The sequence below is a fragment of the Trachinotus anak genome, unplaced genomic scaffold (genome assembly GCF_046630095.1).
Source record: "Trachinotus anak isolate AG129_WGS33_773 ecotype Australia unplaced genomic scaffold, CSIRO_AGI_Tana_v1 ptg000032l, whole genome shotgun sequence".
NCBI classification, from domain to species: Eukaryota; Metazoa; Chordata; class Actinopteri; order Carangiformes; family Carangidae; genus Trachinotus; species Trachinotus anak.
Genome location: NW_027273883.1, coordinates 20433084 through 20450318, shown reverse-complemented (window position 1 = coordinate 20450318; position 17235 = coordinate 20433084). Strand labels below are relative to the sequence as shown.

At 38.0% G+C, this 17235-nt stretch overlaps 1 protein-coding gene across 5 annotated transcripts in view; it reads left to right on the top strand.

Annotated features, from left to right (window-relative positions):
* ulk4 (unc-51 like kinase 4) overlaps positions 1-17235 on the top strand; it is an 86553-nt gene that overhangs the window by 46172 nt on the left and 23146 nt on the right. For all 5 annotated transcript variants that reach the window (XR_011686701.1, XM_071469673.1, XM_071469677.1 and 2 more), the window contains 10 exons: positions 1077-1210; positions 1433-1554; positions 1914-1970; positions 2311-2362; positions 3562-3656; positions 6624-6675; positions 7785-7989; positions 9218-9310; positions 14809-14857; positions 16964-17072. Coding sequence is in view for 4 of the 5 variants with exons in the window: in XM_071469673.1 (XP_071325774.1) it covers positions 1077-1210; positions 1433-1554; positions 1914-1970; positions 2311-2362; positions 3562-3656; positions 6624-6675; positions 7785-7989; positions 9218-9310; positions 14809-14857; positions 16964-17072 (968 nt within the window). In the remaining variant the exon portion in view is untranslated. The remainder of the gene's footprint in view (positions 1-1076; positions 1211-1432; positions 1555-1913; positions 1971-2310; positions 2363-3561; positions 3657-6623; positions 6676-7784; positions 7990-9217; positions 9311-14808; positions 14858-16963; positions 17073-17235) is intronic.

Here is a 17235-nt window from a genome sequence, read left to right as displayed (position 1 = left end):
CATGTGTTTTGTGGTTCTCGTTGTTCAATTTGGGTTGTCATTATTAATTATAAAGTTGTATTTAACACCTATAACATGCAGTTAGCAACATTAACAACTAGGGTCATTTATTTGACTCTGACTGTTGATTACTAAGATCTTGCCAAGGTCACTCTCTACAATCTTTTGAAACAGGTGTGTGATTAAATGGTGTATTAAGATAAGACAAACTTAAACTAGTAATTTGCATGTCTGTCTCAAATGCAGGCTTAATGTTACACTGGAAGTGAACATTAATATGAGCTACTAAAGGATTTGTCTTGCCTTTATTCTTATTTATTTTTTTATTTTATTTTATTTTTTTTTTTTGCATTACAGTTTTTTTTATTTGCACAGACCCGCGTGATGGTAATGGAAAATTGGAAAAATGAAATGCACTGGATCCCTAAAATAGTAACAGTAGCTGTGTCAGATACCATTTAACCACAACCTTGGAGAATAATCTTATATGCAACATTATGAGGAAAAGTACTGAATTCACAATCCCCAAACCCGCTGCACAATTGCCACTCTAAATCTTAGAATCAATATTTGTTGACAAATGTGACCTCTCTGAATCTCACTGCATGGGTCTGCATTCATTCTTGCTTGTGCTTGTGTGTGTCCTGTTACACACGTGTCGGTGTCTGTGTGTCAGTAATGAATATCAGTTAACAGTGGTAACCTTTCTGCTCTGCTCTGAAGTTGTGAATAGAATGTTATTGATTATTGTTCAATACACGCAGTCTGATGAGAATAAAAATGTTCTCAAACTCAGGGCCTGTCTGCCTGTCTCCCTCTTGCCCAGTCTCCTTGCACAGTCTTTTTTATGCAACCTGTCAAAATTTTATTGGTCACTGACTACAATAACACTGCTAATATGTCTGCATCACAATGAGTGGAGCAGTATAATACAATGAAACACTAAAAGCAGCCAGGGTGAAAAAAATCCTTAATCCTTGAAACATAAATGTAGTAGTAATATTACATACAGATCTGAAAATAAGTTTTGTTTTTACTTTGTAACATACAATGCATGTGTTTCTCTTTCTTTCTAGACTTGTCTTGTACCTGGAGAGAGACTTGCGTAAAGCCACACCTCTGAGAGAGAACCCCAGTCAATCAGGATACCTGTCTCAGTGTCTGGACTTATTGATAGTATATCTGAGTAGCACTGCACCACTGATCCTGGGTACAAACAGATACACCCACACGAAATAATCCTCTGCACGATTGTGCATCTGTATTTTTATGATTCTGTAAAACCATTCAAAGAATTTCAGCTGGAAAAATGTTTTGCTGGAAGTTTACATTTTTTAAACTTTAAAATTGTCAAATATGGTTTATGTTTGTACATACCCAATTAGCTCTCTATTTTCATCTCAAATCCCCTTGTCTCCTATCCTTTCTCTAGAGGATATCTTGAGTGCATTGAGAGATGTGATCGGGAGAAGACACCCATCTACAGCTCAGAGCAGACAGCTTAAACACACTTTGCCTACCGTTTCAGTAGTACTGGAACTTCTTTCATCACAGGTAACTAGGGCCAAAAGGAATAGGAAGGAAAGAATATTTTAATGTTCTTCCATTATTGTTTGCAAGGTTATCCATACAAAATTTTTCATAAATTACCAACACCTAGCATTGAACATAGCCTTGCCCATCTATTTTGCAAGTCAATTATTTAATTAACCACTCATTTTTAGTCCTTTCATTGAAGGCCAGGTGTGTTGGCCTGTTAACAAACATAATAATTTGATTCACCATTTAAATTTGTGTAAATGTTCAAGACAATAATGTAACATTGCTCTTTTCTGTTTCTTTTTACTATGTCGCTTAGTTGTCCCATCACCTCATCTCTGTTTGACAGTGTGACTGACTCTGTCTTCTCACAGGTCTTTCGATCTCAAATTGTAACTGAAGAGTTTTTGGCTCAAATTGGATTGCTGCTGGTAAGTGTTTGGTAACTTTGACTTCTTGTCTGTCTCCAAATTAGAGTGATTGTTTTACAAACTGATAGCACTGTTAAAACAAGGATGTACCAGGACATTTTGAACCTGAATTTTTTTGACATGTTAAAACATACCAACAAGTTTAATCGATTAAGACAATTAGGATAACATAAAAAAAAGTACTTATTTCCATTGCAGTCCTTAAATATTTTGCAGGTGACAGACACACAGCAGTGCATGACTAAAAAAAAAACATTCACTAGTTACAGTACAGTAAAATTATCTTGATCAAGCACTGAAGTTTTTAATTGATATCATTTCTACACACCCTCTTTCCCAGAGCTATATCACCTCTGTAGAGTCCAATGAAACAAATCTTGCCAGCGCTGTGGGTGAGTTACTCTTTAATTTGCTACAAATATAGCACTTAAAATACACTTTAAATATTTACCTATTATGTAATTTCTTTTAACAAACTATAATTTGCATTCACTTTTAACCCTGTAATGCCTGACCCCAGAAATAATGGACAGAAAATTCTGATTTCTTGAATCTGGAACCTTTATTTGGCCCTTTCACAAAATTTGAAAAAAAAAAATTACAAAAAATTATTTGCATATAGGTTTTTCCAAATTTTATACACGATTTTACTACATACTAAAATGCATTAAACAAAAATTATGTAATTATAACTTGCTTCAACAGATTAAGTGTTCATGTTAGAATATTACTAAAAATTAAAAAAAAAATGTCACTGGAAATGCAATTTTCTTTACCTTGATCCAGTGAGTTGGGAACTATCTGAAGGTGGCCAACTTGGATTGTCCCATGTACTGTGTTTGAATTGTTGTAGTGATAAAGGTATCCACCAGGGGTTGGAAGACAAGTATCAGATTGGACACAAGAGGGTTTTGAGTGAAGTTTTTACCATAAGGTGATGCAATAGATCTCAGAAATGCTTGTATCAAATTCGATGCATTTGGCATTATAGGGTTAATGTGATTAGCATTGTGTTTTTCTTATATTCAATGATTCTGTTCATTATTCATTCAATCATATTATACTAGCTGATGCTTTTATGGTCTCAATTGTACTACATCTGCTGTTTTTGCCTCAGAACTGAAATTTTATGGTACATTTTGTTTACCTGATCTAATTAGGACAAAGTAATGAATGAGGCCTCGATAGCTGATAAATTGTGACTTTGTAAAAAGCCATACCCTTTAACAACTTTATGTTTATTTGTGAAGGCTACTCTTAAGTGCCTTTCACATTTGGATCATAAGAAATGATATTCATATGTGGAAGATAAGGGAAATAGATAGATACATCCTTGAAGAGAGAGATGTAGCATTGAATGTCAAATATGTTTTGCATAAGGCAAGTTCAGAGTAGAGGGTCAGCCACAGTGCACTGCCTCTGGAGGAGCTGAGGGGGTTATAATATCAACCATACTCCAGCACAAGCTCACAAATGGAATACACCCAGGCATCAGTACAGGGGATTCAGTATCTGGGCAGCCTGTAGGTCATCCTCCACTTTTGTTGAGGGGATGATTCAGTAGAGCTGAATGATATTTGATTCCCTTTAGGTGCAGCAGTATGTGAGGAGTTGATTAGGACTTCTCTGTCCATTGTGGAAGTGCTGAGTCTGCACCATGCTCTCATCACTCCACATCATAGTGCTGTAAGTATGCACACAAGCGAGTACACAGCTGACTTCCTGTCTGACTCACTGTCTCTCTACATGTTACAGACTGTTAACTGTGAACGTTTGTCTGTCTGTCTGTTTTAGTGTAACTGGGTACTTGTCTGTTTGTCTGACTGACTGATTATCTGCTGAGTTTAAAAGTTTAAAAGAAATATAGGACAGGTATCCTGTGATATTCAACATCAGAACATTACCTATGACGGGACTTTGGAGACAACCTGTCATCATCCTGGTATTCTTAGAATAACTCAAGTAATGCATGAGTTGATTTGTTGTGATAGAATGCTCACAGAGCACTATAAAAACTGTCAGGTTAATGCTCATGTCTCCATAAATATCTCCCATTTTTGTCCATTTCACTGCGTATTTTCCAGTCTGCTAAACCTGTCTATTAGTGATCAGAGGACATAGGGTCAACTTGTGGGCTATTAGGCAAGACACTAATCAACTATTGAACTAAGAGAGCCTCATCAGATCAGTGTGTGCGTGTGTGTGTGTGTGTGTGTGTGTGTGTGTGTGTGTGTGTGTGTGTGTGTGTGTGCGCGCGCATGTGATGGGGCAGTGAGATTGTGTTTAATGACTATTGACATATGGAAGTGGAGAGCAGCAGGAAGCAGACAGGATTGAGGGAGAGAAAAGGAAAAAAAGATGAGGAATCGAGGAAAGGAGCAAAGAGGAGTCTTGCTGCTGCTGAGAGTCAATAACACAGGAAGACACTTTAATTACCACCAGCCAGCTCAGATTAACTTTTATTGCCATCTGGACAAGGAGACACACTCAAGTTTGAGTTAGTATGCATCTCTGAATCCCTATCACAGAGTAAAGTTGGCAGTAGGTTTTGCCACTACAATGTTTTTTTTTGTTTTGTTTGTTTATTTTTTTTAAATAAGCCACTGTCACACTACAAACCAAGAAGGCATAATCAGGAATTGACTGTGTCTTTGTTGATTTAAGTTGGGATTGAACTGTAATATTTGAAAAATGGTTAAAAAATACTTTATAGGCTACACAGACATTTTAAAGTCTTAACTAACAAATGTAAACAAATATAGGTTCAAATTCATTTCAGTCACTGTGTATGATTTTATTGCACACCTTTTGGGTTATGTGAGCATATTTAGCAATTCAGAACAAACAATAGGAATTTTATAAATAAAAGCACTAAATTCTGATATGATACATATGCATACAGTACAATACCAGACTAGTTACAAGCAAAACCAACGGGTAGTTGCACCTACACTCCTATCAAACAAGGATAAATTGAGTAAATTAACTTGTTTATTACAGATGAATAGAGAATAGCAGCATCCTCTCTTGAACTCAGTCTGGCAACCAATCAGTTCTCTAGAAAGGCTAAGATATGAGCACCAGTATATACTACTGACTCTATCCAGGAGTTGCTTACTAACAATAACCAATTTGTTGTTAAATTAATGATATACAATAGCTTCAGTACAGCAGGTATGTTAAAAACCATATAGTTCTATCCACTGCCTAATTAACAAAGTGCACATGAGGTTTGTTTACCAGTAACAGAAGTTGAATTTCAAAAGACCAGCTGTTGCCTCTGATTTGCAAATGGTAAAAAGGGTAAAATAAAGTGTATACAACATTGCGTCTTTTTTAGTCATGTAAGAATACAGATAAAATAGTATTTTACTATTTATTTAGTGACTGTAAAGCAAACAATGAAATTAATCTTTAGTTGCAATTCTGGCGATTTTTATGCACCACTGTACAATAGGCAGAAGAGACTACTATGTAAGAAAAATGAAGACAAGGGATTTCAGAACGTGGAGGGACATGTCACCCACAGATAACAGTTCAGAGAAACTGCACCAAGCCTCCACCCTCATACACACACACATAAACACACACTCCATTCAGTCTTTTGATGGTTGTGATATTAATACACAGACCATTAAGTGGTGGACAGCATCCTTTGTACTTTTCTTTCTCTGCCTTCAATGTAATGACCTCACACACACTCACTCAGCATTAGTGTTGTTTCTATGGTAATATTAGTAATCATGCAAATTCATGCAATACAGATTCATGCCTAAATAAAGGCTTTGAAAGTTGCAGAGGTGCATTTGTGTATGTGTTTGTGAGTGTGTGTGTGTACATGCGCACTTCTAAGTGTGTGTGCGTGCGTGTGATCAAAGAAATCAGTCAACAGTGTATTTCCATAGTAATCTGATCCTCTGACAGTGGTCTGTGTGGTTGATGCCCACTGAATTAATACAGCACAGTATCTTCTATTCATTCTAATCTAAAAATATATCTGTTTTCAGTTTTGCTGTATATTAAGCATGTTTTCAGAGGAAAGACAGAGATTGCTTTTATTGATAAACTTTTCTTTCAAATGAGAGAACATGGGACCAAATTAAACTATTGATAATATTTATATTGTTCATCTTCAATGGTAAGATTGAATATGAACTTTTAGAGAGTAAAGAAAAGCCTTCAGCAGATTGGCAATAGTTTTGCTGGTACATTTTCTGCACAATAATTTTATCTAACACCCAAACATGTCTAACTAGCACTTAGTATGCATTTCTTTTCCTGATCTCCTTCCACTTATTGAATAGTTGTAGTACTTAGTACTTACACTAAGGTCTCCTACTGCTCTGAAGCTTTAGTGTTGTCACTCAATTGTAAGTCACTTTGGATAAAAGTGTCTGCCTAATGAGTAAATATAAATATAATTTTCTACTGCTACATAATTTCTGCGTGTTTCTGCCTGAAATGTTTCATGTCCATGGCACTGAGACATTATCTGAAGCTATCATATAACATGAAGTTATAATTCATTCTGCCTGATTTTAGCATTGCTTTACTACTGTAGTTAATCAGACTCTTACAAAGTATTGTATAAGGTAAAGAATCAGTAAAGTGTAACATGTGTAATGTTGTGTGGTCCACTTATGTCTCTTGAAGGTTGTGGATGCCATCCTGCCTCCTCTGACAACACTGGCTTTCAGCAGAAATGGTAAGAGAGGTGGTGGGTCATTTTTGAGAGCCGGAAGAGAGACAAAGAAATGAGACACAGGAGATGTGAAAATACAAGGAAATGTCAGACTGAGGGCGGAGGAGAAGAGAGGACAGCAAATAGGAGAGAATGGAGGAGAGGGGACAAGTTTAGTAAGATAGTGAGAGACTGGTAGCCAGATTATTTAAGTGCCTGCCCCACAACCACAATAACATTTGCATTTGTTGCATATCATACTCCAATTTCTTAACCCTTGTTTTCTGTCTGTTATCAAACAAAGGAAAAAGTGCAAAAAAATCTGAATAAAATATATACACTGTACATACATCCATAGATATATGCATATTAGGAAGATAGTAAATAGATGAAGAAAGATGTGTAGTGGTATGGGATGGCAGAAGAAGGGAGATAGCAATCAGGAGAGGCTAACCTTGAATGTTAAAGGTCATAAAAAATTCTGCATTACTGAATTGTGTGTCTAGTGAAAAGTGTCATAATTATCCACAGCAGTGTTTTGGTGTGGACCCTCAGTGAGTCATTACTTGGTTTCTGTGGGTACAGGCTGTTTGTGGAACCAGTTTCTCAGGGTAAAATTGTGGCCTTGTTTTGTGTGGGCCATTAATACTGTTTGTTAGTTGGTATCATGTCACACTATGTTGTTCTAAAACAGTTTGTAACATTGAGTCCTCCATTGAGCCATTCTATTTTTGTATATGTGTAGGTATTCTCATGTCCATACACATTGTGTTGTATAATGTATATTTAATTTTATTAGTTATACTATGTATTTGATGTGACATTTATGATGTTCATTTTTGTGGTTATTTATTAACAGTCCTAGAAGGAAAAGTCAGTAATATGCATACATGGGGCGGGTCAAAACATGGCCATTGAACATCTGTTTCCCTTAGTTTTAAGCTGTGTTACATCTTAAGGTTTGATTTTTATATTTTGTCATAGGCAGCATTGCTATCTCTAGATCAATTCAATCTTAATTTAAATCATTTCTAAAGCAATCATCGGGATGTTATGCAGTTGTTGAATGTCACTCAGTATTATTTTGTATACTATGTTAATCCTATCTTTGTTTCTCTATGTGTATGTTACAGTGGAGTGGTCTGTGTTTGTTTTGAGGGTGCTGTCTGAACTCAGTCTTGTCCTGCTGGTCCAAAATGGTGATAGTCCTGATGACTATAAGAAGACATCGGAAAAGAAAGATAGAAGAGAGGAGGGAGGAAGGGCAGCAGAAGGAAGAGATGAAGGAAACTCTTCCAGTCAAATCTCAGCGCTCATCACTAAATCTCTGCTTCCAAGGTTGGTGTGATTCCGTGTTGGCCTGTCAGTGCATCTGGTTTCCTCTTTTAATTTGTTTCTGTTGAAACAGAAAGACTCCTGTGAGGTTCTATGGGTGGCATTATTTTCATCAATAAACCATACACAAACACATTAAGTGTCTTCTGTGATGTAATTAGTGTAAATGAGACCATTGGCAGAATTATCTCTACCCTTTTTTATGCCAGTGGTATTATTGATTATTATTCTCTGTATTTCCTTTAACCCCCCCTTTGACAAACAAGACGATGTTTTGTGAAGTCAAAACTAATCTTGGGCTTATGCAAGGACCCCAATACTGTTTAGTAAATACTAGCTGTACATAGACACATTATTCAAACCAAAACACCTTCAGTACAATGACTGCCAGGTCAAAAATACATTAAACCTTTGTATCTTGACAACAGGTGATATGTTAGAGTTGCACTTTAGAGGAACAAAGACCCTGATTTCCTGTCCAACCATCTTAAATTCTATAATGAACAAGCCCACTTACTGTCTTGGGGTTTCATACACAGATGATAGTCTCGTCAAGGTAATTGCACAAATATATGGATATATATATAATATAAGGATTCATTGATATCAAAATCCTGCCTAGAGGTCTTCTGTAAAATAGAATATGCAGAGTTGTTTTGTGTCCTGCTTCTGTGGGTCCTTGTCACATCCTAGTACTTGTCAGATACGGCTAACTGACAAGCATCAGTCTTTATGAGTGTTGGCAGCCAATGATCAGACAATCTGTGGAGAGCAGAAGTTTGCAGAAGTCCATATCATGGCAGAGTAACAAGAATACAAAATAGACGTTGACATTTGTGGTATGTTTTTCTCCTTATGACATCCTCTGTGTGGATCTAAACTGTCTGTTCCTATACCATTATTATTTTTACCCCTCTTTTAAAATGTCCCTCTCTCTTAATGCTGCCTTATGTGTTGCCTCTTGTTCACTTTTACTTCCTCCGATATTTTTCTTCCTCACATCTCTTCTGTTCCTCCCACCTTTACCTCTCAAATTTTCTCCTCTGCACCTCTTCCCACATTTTATTTTCTCTCCTTCTCCAATTATAACTCTGGTTTTCCCCTCCCCCTCTCCTCCACCCCACTCTCCAGGTCTGTTCCAGTTTACACTCTGTTACTAATGATCAGAACATTACATTAATTATTAACACTACGAAAGCCAAATGTTGTACTCATGAATGTTTGTGTCTAGGTATGAGTCTCTCCTTCGAGCAGCAGAGCCTACCCCACTCTACGCACTCAAACTGCTGGTATCAATGACTGAACACAGCATGCAGATCTGCAGGTACTATACACATAGTCACTTCCTAAGTCACACACAATCAATCACTTACAGAGAGAGCAAAACGCTGTTAAGGCATCGTAACAAAATGTGACTTTACTGTACCTTGCAGTACCATTTTAAGTATTGTAAGCATAATATACTGGTTTTACGTTATACATCCATTGAAGTTGTCCTATGCACAGCACCACAAAATTACAAGCAAACCTGCTTTATAGATTCCAGACATATACCCTCCTCTTAATGTACATTATTCTTTCCCGTAGTGACTGAAATTGTATGTGGACAACATGTTTGTTACCTGGAGATACTTTGGACTTATACACGTTCTCCATCCCAGACCAAGCTTTGGTAGTACTGAAATGTTTTGCAGTCCTGGCAGGCATACACATAAATACACACAGGCACATTTTGGGCTCTCAATATGTAATGTTTTAATGCCAAGGCCAGTCCTTCCCAGTTCAGCACTGAGAATCACTACTAACTGTTTTTTATTCACAACCATGCACACACAAGCACACACACCTGCATAAATGTACACACAAACACACAAACTTATCATTGACAGTGATTTATTTACCCTCTACAGTACATAGAGATATATACAAATAATAATTTTTTTATTGATGTAGCTGATGCACATTCAGGACTGCTAGCGACATCAACACAGCTGTGCCACTGCTAGTTATCTGCATTGAACAAGACTCTTTTCACCCTTCTTAAAACCTATGTTTTCTACATTAGTAATCAGCTTAGTGGCAGGTATAAGGTGCTGTATCAGCTAAGATGTGTAAAGACTTGACATATTGTGCTGATATACACACTAGCTACTCCTGAAGAGATTGTTAAAAAGTGTTATACACACGCTTTACATACACAACACTGAGCCAAAATTATTGCTGCCGTTAAAGTAAGATTCACTGCTGCATAATGTCAAAGTAATTTGCTACTCAGTATTTTAAAAACATTTCTTGAGGAAACAATCATCTCACACCAGAATAAAAAGAGGTAATGATGTGTTGCTGTTGCACAGAGAATCTGCTGATCCCTATTCTGACTGAGATGACTCACCTGTGTGTGTGTGTGTGTGTGTGTGTGTGTGTGTGTGTGTGTGTGTGTGTGTGTACACATGCGTGCAGATGCGTACACTCACTTGTGGTGTATGTGTGCTTGATAGATGTGTTCTGACAGCAGCTGTCAGTAAGTCTTGATTCTCTGGTCATCTGTCTCCCTTTTCAGCTGTTGATAGACATAGAAAGTGAGGGTGAAAAGAGAGGAGGCAGAGAGAGAGAATGGGAGGGCAGGGAGTGGATGGAGGGGTAGAAGGAAGGATAGAAGGAAGACGTAAGAAATGGGGAGATGGTAAGGGAGTTTGAGGAGGATGGATGGGAAGAAAGGATAACACTTGGAATGAGAGAAATTGCTGACAAAGGAAAAAGGTGAGGGTAGAAGGGATGAAATGTCAGTGGGTGCGGTAGCATGGATATGTGTACATCACCTCCTGGCTTTGAAGAGAGGACAAGGAAAAGTAGGCAAAAAAGGGTGCAATGCCCCAAATGACCAGTTTTTTCAGCTGTACATTAGTCAAATGATTACAGAATATATCCTCAAACTATGTATGCTGTATATAAGTTAAGATACCTTTTGATCTTACAAATACAGTCACACAACCACAGGTACTTGTGGATCACAAAACAATTATAGACATGGAAATGTCCATGTCCAAATATTGTCATGCATAGTTCTATGTTTCATCCTAAATCTTTCAATAAAAATATTGATTTACAGCAACCATTACTGTTAGCCATCTGTTTCATCCTTCCCTTATTTCTTTCCTCTCTTCCATCCACTTATTTTATCTACTTCAGCCATAATAACTCCATAAACCCCTTATCACTATTATCCCACTCTCCGACCATCTCCATCCATTCCTCCCACCCTCCCAGAGTTCACAGTTCACCCTTGTTGGTGAATATGCCCCTACTTCTCTTATCAGTAATATTACCCCCTCTCGTCTTCTTCCCTCTCTTCCTCCCTCTCTCCCTGTCCCCCTCTTTCCTTGACAGAAGTAGAGTGACGTGAACTTTTCAAATTGGTGTCAGCACTCTTCTCTCTACATCTTTGTTTTTCTCTCACTCTTTTCCTCTGACATTATTAACAATATTTTACTTTTTTTTCCTGTCTCCCTCGTTCTCTTTCTCTCACCATCTCTAATTTATTAACATTAGTCCACATTTCTCTCTTTCTCTGTGCCCTCTCTCCACAACTCTCCCTCCATCACTGCGGTTATACATCAGAAATTAAATTGCCTGGGTCTTGGTTAGATAAGTGTGGCTATGAAGCCAGCCGTGCGGTAATTAGATAGTAAATTGGGGACATTAACGTTGGGAAGGCAGCCTGCTGTCTCTCTCTGCATTATCACAGCCCAGACACACCTTCAAACAAGTACATTTACTATGACCTTTAGCCAAAGAACCTCATGCTGTGTGTGTGTGTGTGTGTGTGTGTGTGTGTGTGTGTGTGTGTGTGTGTGTGTGTGTGTGTGTGTGTGTGTGTGTGTGTGTGTGTGTGTGTGTCTCTGTCTGTGTCTGTGTCTGTGTGCACATGCATGCGTGTGCGTGTATGTGTGTGTGCATGGGAGAGAGGGACCATGTATGTTTGATGTACTTATATGTATGATTGTCTCTCATCAACCAAATATAAAGTACTATTTTCTCTGGCTTGGCTATTGTGTTGTTATTGTAGAAGAATATCTAAACATACAATATCTGTCTTTTTTTCATCATTAGTTAATAGCTTGACATAGACTGAGCCTTGCAAAACCATTACATCATCAAATTGCTGTAGTCATTTGGACACAAAAACAGAGAAAAGTGGAATCATTAAGTGTTAACAACACCAAGGTGGTCATTTTAAAGTTTTTAAAAGATGCTATTGCATGAAACAGCTTGTTTTACTGGGCTACTCTCTGCAGTGAATAAATGCATGAAAAAATATTTTAAAATATTCTTTAGATGATAGAAAAACTCATTAAGGTGTGTCATTTCTGAATAATTTGACCATCCTCTAGGGAAGAACTCTTCACTGCTTTGTGATATAGGCTAATTTGACTAAAACTTCCAACTGCTAAAATATAACCTCCTGACATCCTGACTGTTTATTATCTTTTCACTTGAAATATTGTAACAAGGTCCATGTTGCCCTTTCAAAATCATCTAATATTTTAGAGCTCTAAGTGTTTAGCTGACAGCAGGAATATCTAGAGTAGAGTAGGGCAAAGGTTAATTCAGTGTTGTAGCTGTCCATATTGTGATAATTATTATATTCTCTATTATAAAGATGATGATGTGTGACTAATGCAGTAAGGTCTTATCTGTGTTTGTTCTATTATTGGCAGTCTGTTGTGCACTGGTTTGTTCAGTGTCTGGTGTTGTGTGCAATGTCTATTGATGTATGGCTGGTAGTTTAAAGGTGGTCCAGTTTATCATGTCGTGCTGGCCTGGCCTGTCCTCTCATCTCTCAGCCTGTCACCTACTTAATGGGAGGCCATCCATCACATCTACAAACACATACACACACACACACACACACAAACAAACTCTCACTTACACACACTCTCACCTACTCACTCACACTCACACATATTTACCCCTTCATAAAAGATCTAACAGTGTACCAAGCTAAATTTAAAGTATATCACAGATTTCTGGATTCATTCATCATGACAAGTAAAAAACTACTACCATAGAAATATAGTCACTGTCCACAGCCCAACGTTTCTACAAGCCTACAGACTTCTCAGTATAAAAGATAGGGTCACTGTTCAACAGAAAGAAACATAGTTACAATAAATATGCTCTTACTTAAGTGGTTCTAACGGCAGCATCTTAGATATGGCCGACATAGCATTAAAGCATTAAACAAAAAGCCAAACATGACCAGTAGTATTCTGGATCAAAATATCTCATTGAACAGGGGTCAGATGAGAGTAGCACGACTTGTTCAAGGACTTGCCAATGTATGCAGAAATTGGCTCAGTCTAACAATCTAATCATACTGGTTTTCCAGTATTACCAACTAAAACATTGAAGAGTTACACATAGTTATACAATCTCCAAGACTAGACTGTAGACTGAAGCAACTGCTTGGTCCAATAAATCACAGTTGCTTTTGCAGATGCTGACTGTGAGCTGAGAATTTGGTGTAATGGCATGGGGGATATGTCAGCACACATTAAGATAAAATCAAAGTGGTATTGATCTCTGTGTAAAAAGTAGGTTGCAAGACTGCAGCAAAAGTAATCTGATGCAACAAGGAAAAAGCTAAATATAAGGACACTGAATATAAAGTAGGCAACTGTCTAGTAAAAGAAAAAAAAAACATTTCAATTGTGAAAAAGAAAAGTAAAGAATTGTGAGAACTTAATAACGCCCTTGGATGGCCATTAAGTACAACTTGTTAACACCCTTGGATGGACATTAAGTACTCTTTTTTTTGCTGAACATCTCTGCCAGAATGTTTTACATTTATTAAGTGACAAAAGCCTCTCAATTCAATATACACCATGGTTTCTGCAGGCTCTGGGAACATCACATTAACTAAACATTACATTAACTGAAGTTCAGTCCCAAAAGAGCACATTTGTGATGAGGTAGAAGGTAATGTCTGTTGCTGAAAACTCTCTTAGACAGTGTTGAATCAGCTTGTTTAAATAAAGGTTTCCTTGAGTGGTCTGCTGCCTGCTAGACAAACTATAAATCATAATTAGAATCAACAGAATTGTAAACCAGTGGACAGGCTTTATTGCCTGCAGTACATTAACACCTGTCTGACTTTAGCAGGCTTCATTCCCATTGTAGTCTCGATGCATTCTTGCTTTCTAATGCACACAGGCACACACATATATACACAAGGTGTGTGTGCATATGTGTAGACTCTCGAACTACAAAGTAATTGGCTGTGAACCTTAATCAGTAAGTGGGCAGACTGTCATTTCTAATATACCGTAGACACCATCTCTTTCTCTCTCTCTACCCTCTCTTTGTCCACAACACTCTTTTCTTTTCATTCTCAACTTCCTCCTTTCACCCATTTGTTTCACCTCTCCTCTGTCCTCCCTCTCTTCTCTGTCTAAATACCCCTCCCCCCAACCTTCCCCCTCCTTTCTCCTCATCACCAAATGTAATCTACTCTTACCTGATCTTACCTTTAACTCTCATCTCCCCCTCCCATGCCCTTCCCTCTCTTCCCTCACCTCCTTTCATTTCATCTGTTCTCATTGTGTCTCCTCTTTTCGTCTCTCCTCTCTCACCAATTCCACTGGTACCAGACAGGAGTTGTTGTAGCGGAACTCCAACCTTAATGAAGATGAAACAGCCAAGTGTCTGTGCATGTGCAAGTCTGTGTGTGAACAGTGCAGTGAAATGCTACTAAATTGAATTAATTCCTCACTTGCCTTTTTCTATCTCAGCTCCAACATGTATTTTCTCTTTCCCTTTCAGGTTGATCAAACACAGCAGGATCCTACCAACAGTTTTTCAGCTCATCACGGTAATAAACCAATCTCAGTTAATCAGTTGATCAATTAGTTTTCATTCAGCCAATCAGTAAATCACTTGGTCATTCATTCAGTCAATCAGTCAATGAATCAGTCAGTCTGTTAAACAATCTTACAATCAGCAAATCAAACCCAGTCATCACAATCTGTATTATATTATATTATTCCTACTCTGTTTTATTGCAGCTCAGTTGTTTTGTAGCACCTTCCTTCTCTCTCTCGCACTTGCTCCATGTAACCCTTATAGATGTATTTATGTAAATTAGTCTGAGTGGTGTTGACCTATTAGAGGGCTGGTGTAATTGACTGGCAGGTCAGCAATAGAGAGGGAGAAGGGTTAATAGAGTGGGAATACGGACTCTACTATTAAGATTGCACACAAACACACAGCACTTGTCTGTTATCAGCGAAGCATAACAATGTTTCCAGTAGACAATTTATTTCACCTGACCCTTTTTGCATACGCACAATCTAATGCACCCCCCAACAAACACAACACAATCTGTTTTCAGCAAACCAAAACACTTGTGCTGCAGCAAACAATTTATGCCTTACACACACACACACACACAAACACACCCATACACACACAAATGTGCACTCACTTAATAATCAGTGTTCTGCTTGGCTGCCCGTCCAGCCCTGACTAGCTGATGCAGAATGTTAAACACTGTTATCCAACAGCCTGATTAACTTCTCTCCTGATTGTTTACTCCTGTCTGAACCAGTCATGTCAGGATCCATTAGTGCCGTCTGTATTGCTCACATTTGGATTGATTTATGCTGCCTGAAACACTCTGATCTGGATTGATTACCCCTGTCACTAGTGATCACACTTGCCATGGAGAAACTCCCCTAATTGTATTTGTCTAGATGATGAAGTAGTCCTGCTTCAGACATAAAAGGATTTCAGGAAACCAGTAAGACTTGGGTTATTAATTGGTTGGTTGCTGTGCCTGAGGAGGCAGAAGAGGATTCAGTGGGTTGCAGTCAAATACTTTAACAAATCTTGCCTCTCTTATACTGTACTGTAGGTACATCAGTAATACCCAGTAATTCCAGTGTTCTATGAGTTAATAGGAAGGACCGTGAGTCACAAAGTAAAACATCATTTTGTTTTTCTATTTTTCGTTGTTCTTTTCCACGTTTACGCTTTCAGTGATCTGCTTAAAGTCCTTTCATGGCTTATTAATCCATAAAGATCAAAATAAATTAGCTTTAGTCATGTGATGTCACTGACAGGCAAGTTGTCCTAGGTGTGAATTGATGTCAGTGTCTTCAGCCTCAGGCTACTGCACATGATGAGCACCAGCCAGGCTTATCAGCCTGTACACAGATCACACTGATGTGCACAGACCCTGCAGGCAGAGCTGGTGTATCTCAGAGAGGATCAAATAGTGAAACGAGGGCAGGAGAGAGAAGGAGAAGTGAATTAGGAAGGAGAGAAGGTTTTGAAAGCAGAAAGAGAAGAAGAGGAGAATAAAAGAAAGAAAAGCAAATGAGGAGGAGGGAGAATGCAAGGAAATATGAGTAGGAGGAAATTGGAAACTACAGACTTGCCCCTTTTTTCTCTTTAAAACTTTCTACTAACACAGGTCAAAACTCCACCATCCACTGACAGACAGAATTAATTTGATCTTTAGCTCAACATTGTATTCTAATAACAATTTTCAAAGAGTGATAAATAAATTGTTACAGTGCATATACCAGACAGTTTTTTCTCTTGCTGCTTGGCTTCTGTGTTGTGTGACCCATGACGCACTAGTACCAACTGACCTTGCCTAATGTTTGGGGTGTCCTGGCGACAACAGTTTCACTGATTTGTCTTTAATGACAGGCTGTGGGAAAAATGAGACACTGGGACAGATTTGCAAAAAGGCTGATTCTGCCATGCTATATCTAGCTCTCGTAACACATACATGGTGTGAGCTTCCACTACCTTACCTCTATTAACATTATCACTCTGTCACCACAATTAGTCTGATGTTAGACAGTAGATGTTAGAAATGCTAGACAATGTTTGGACAAATATGGAGTACAGGATGTTGTAAGATGACCTATAACCTAGTTATCCTTTCTCTGTCTCAAACTTTTTCTAGGCTAACCGTTGTAATGTTACGAGTGGGATGGTCCAAAATGCAGTTGCTTTGCTGTGCAACCTTACTGGAGACACAGCCTTGGACCTGGAGCCCATACTACAACAACAAGGTACAATATGTCTGCATACAGTATGGATAGAAATAGGACAGATGTTGCTTTTCTCGCCTTTCTTGAGAATTCTTCCATTCTTCTCGACTTTTCTTTTGTGCTTTCCCTTACACTAGTAAGACTCATCTGTCTTTGAACCTACTGCACTACTACACTGTGTGTC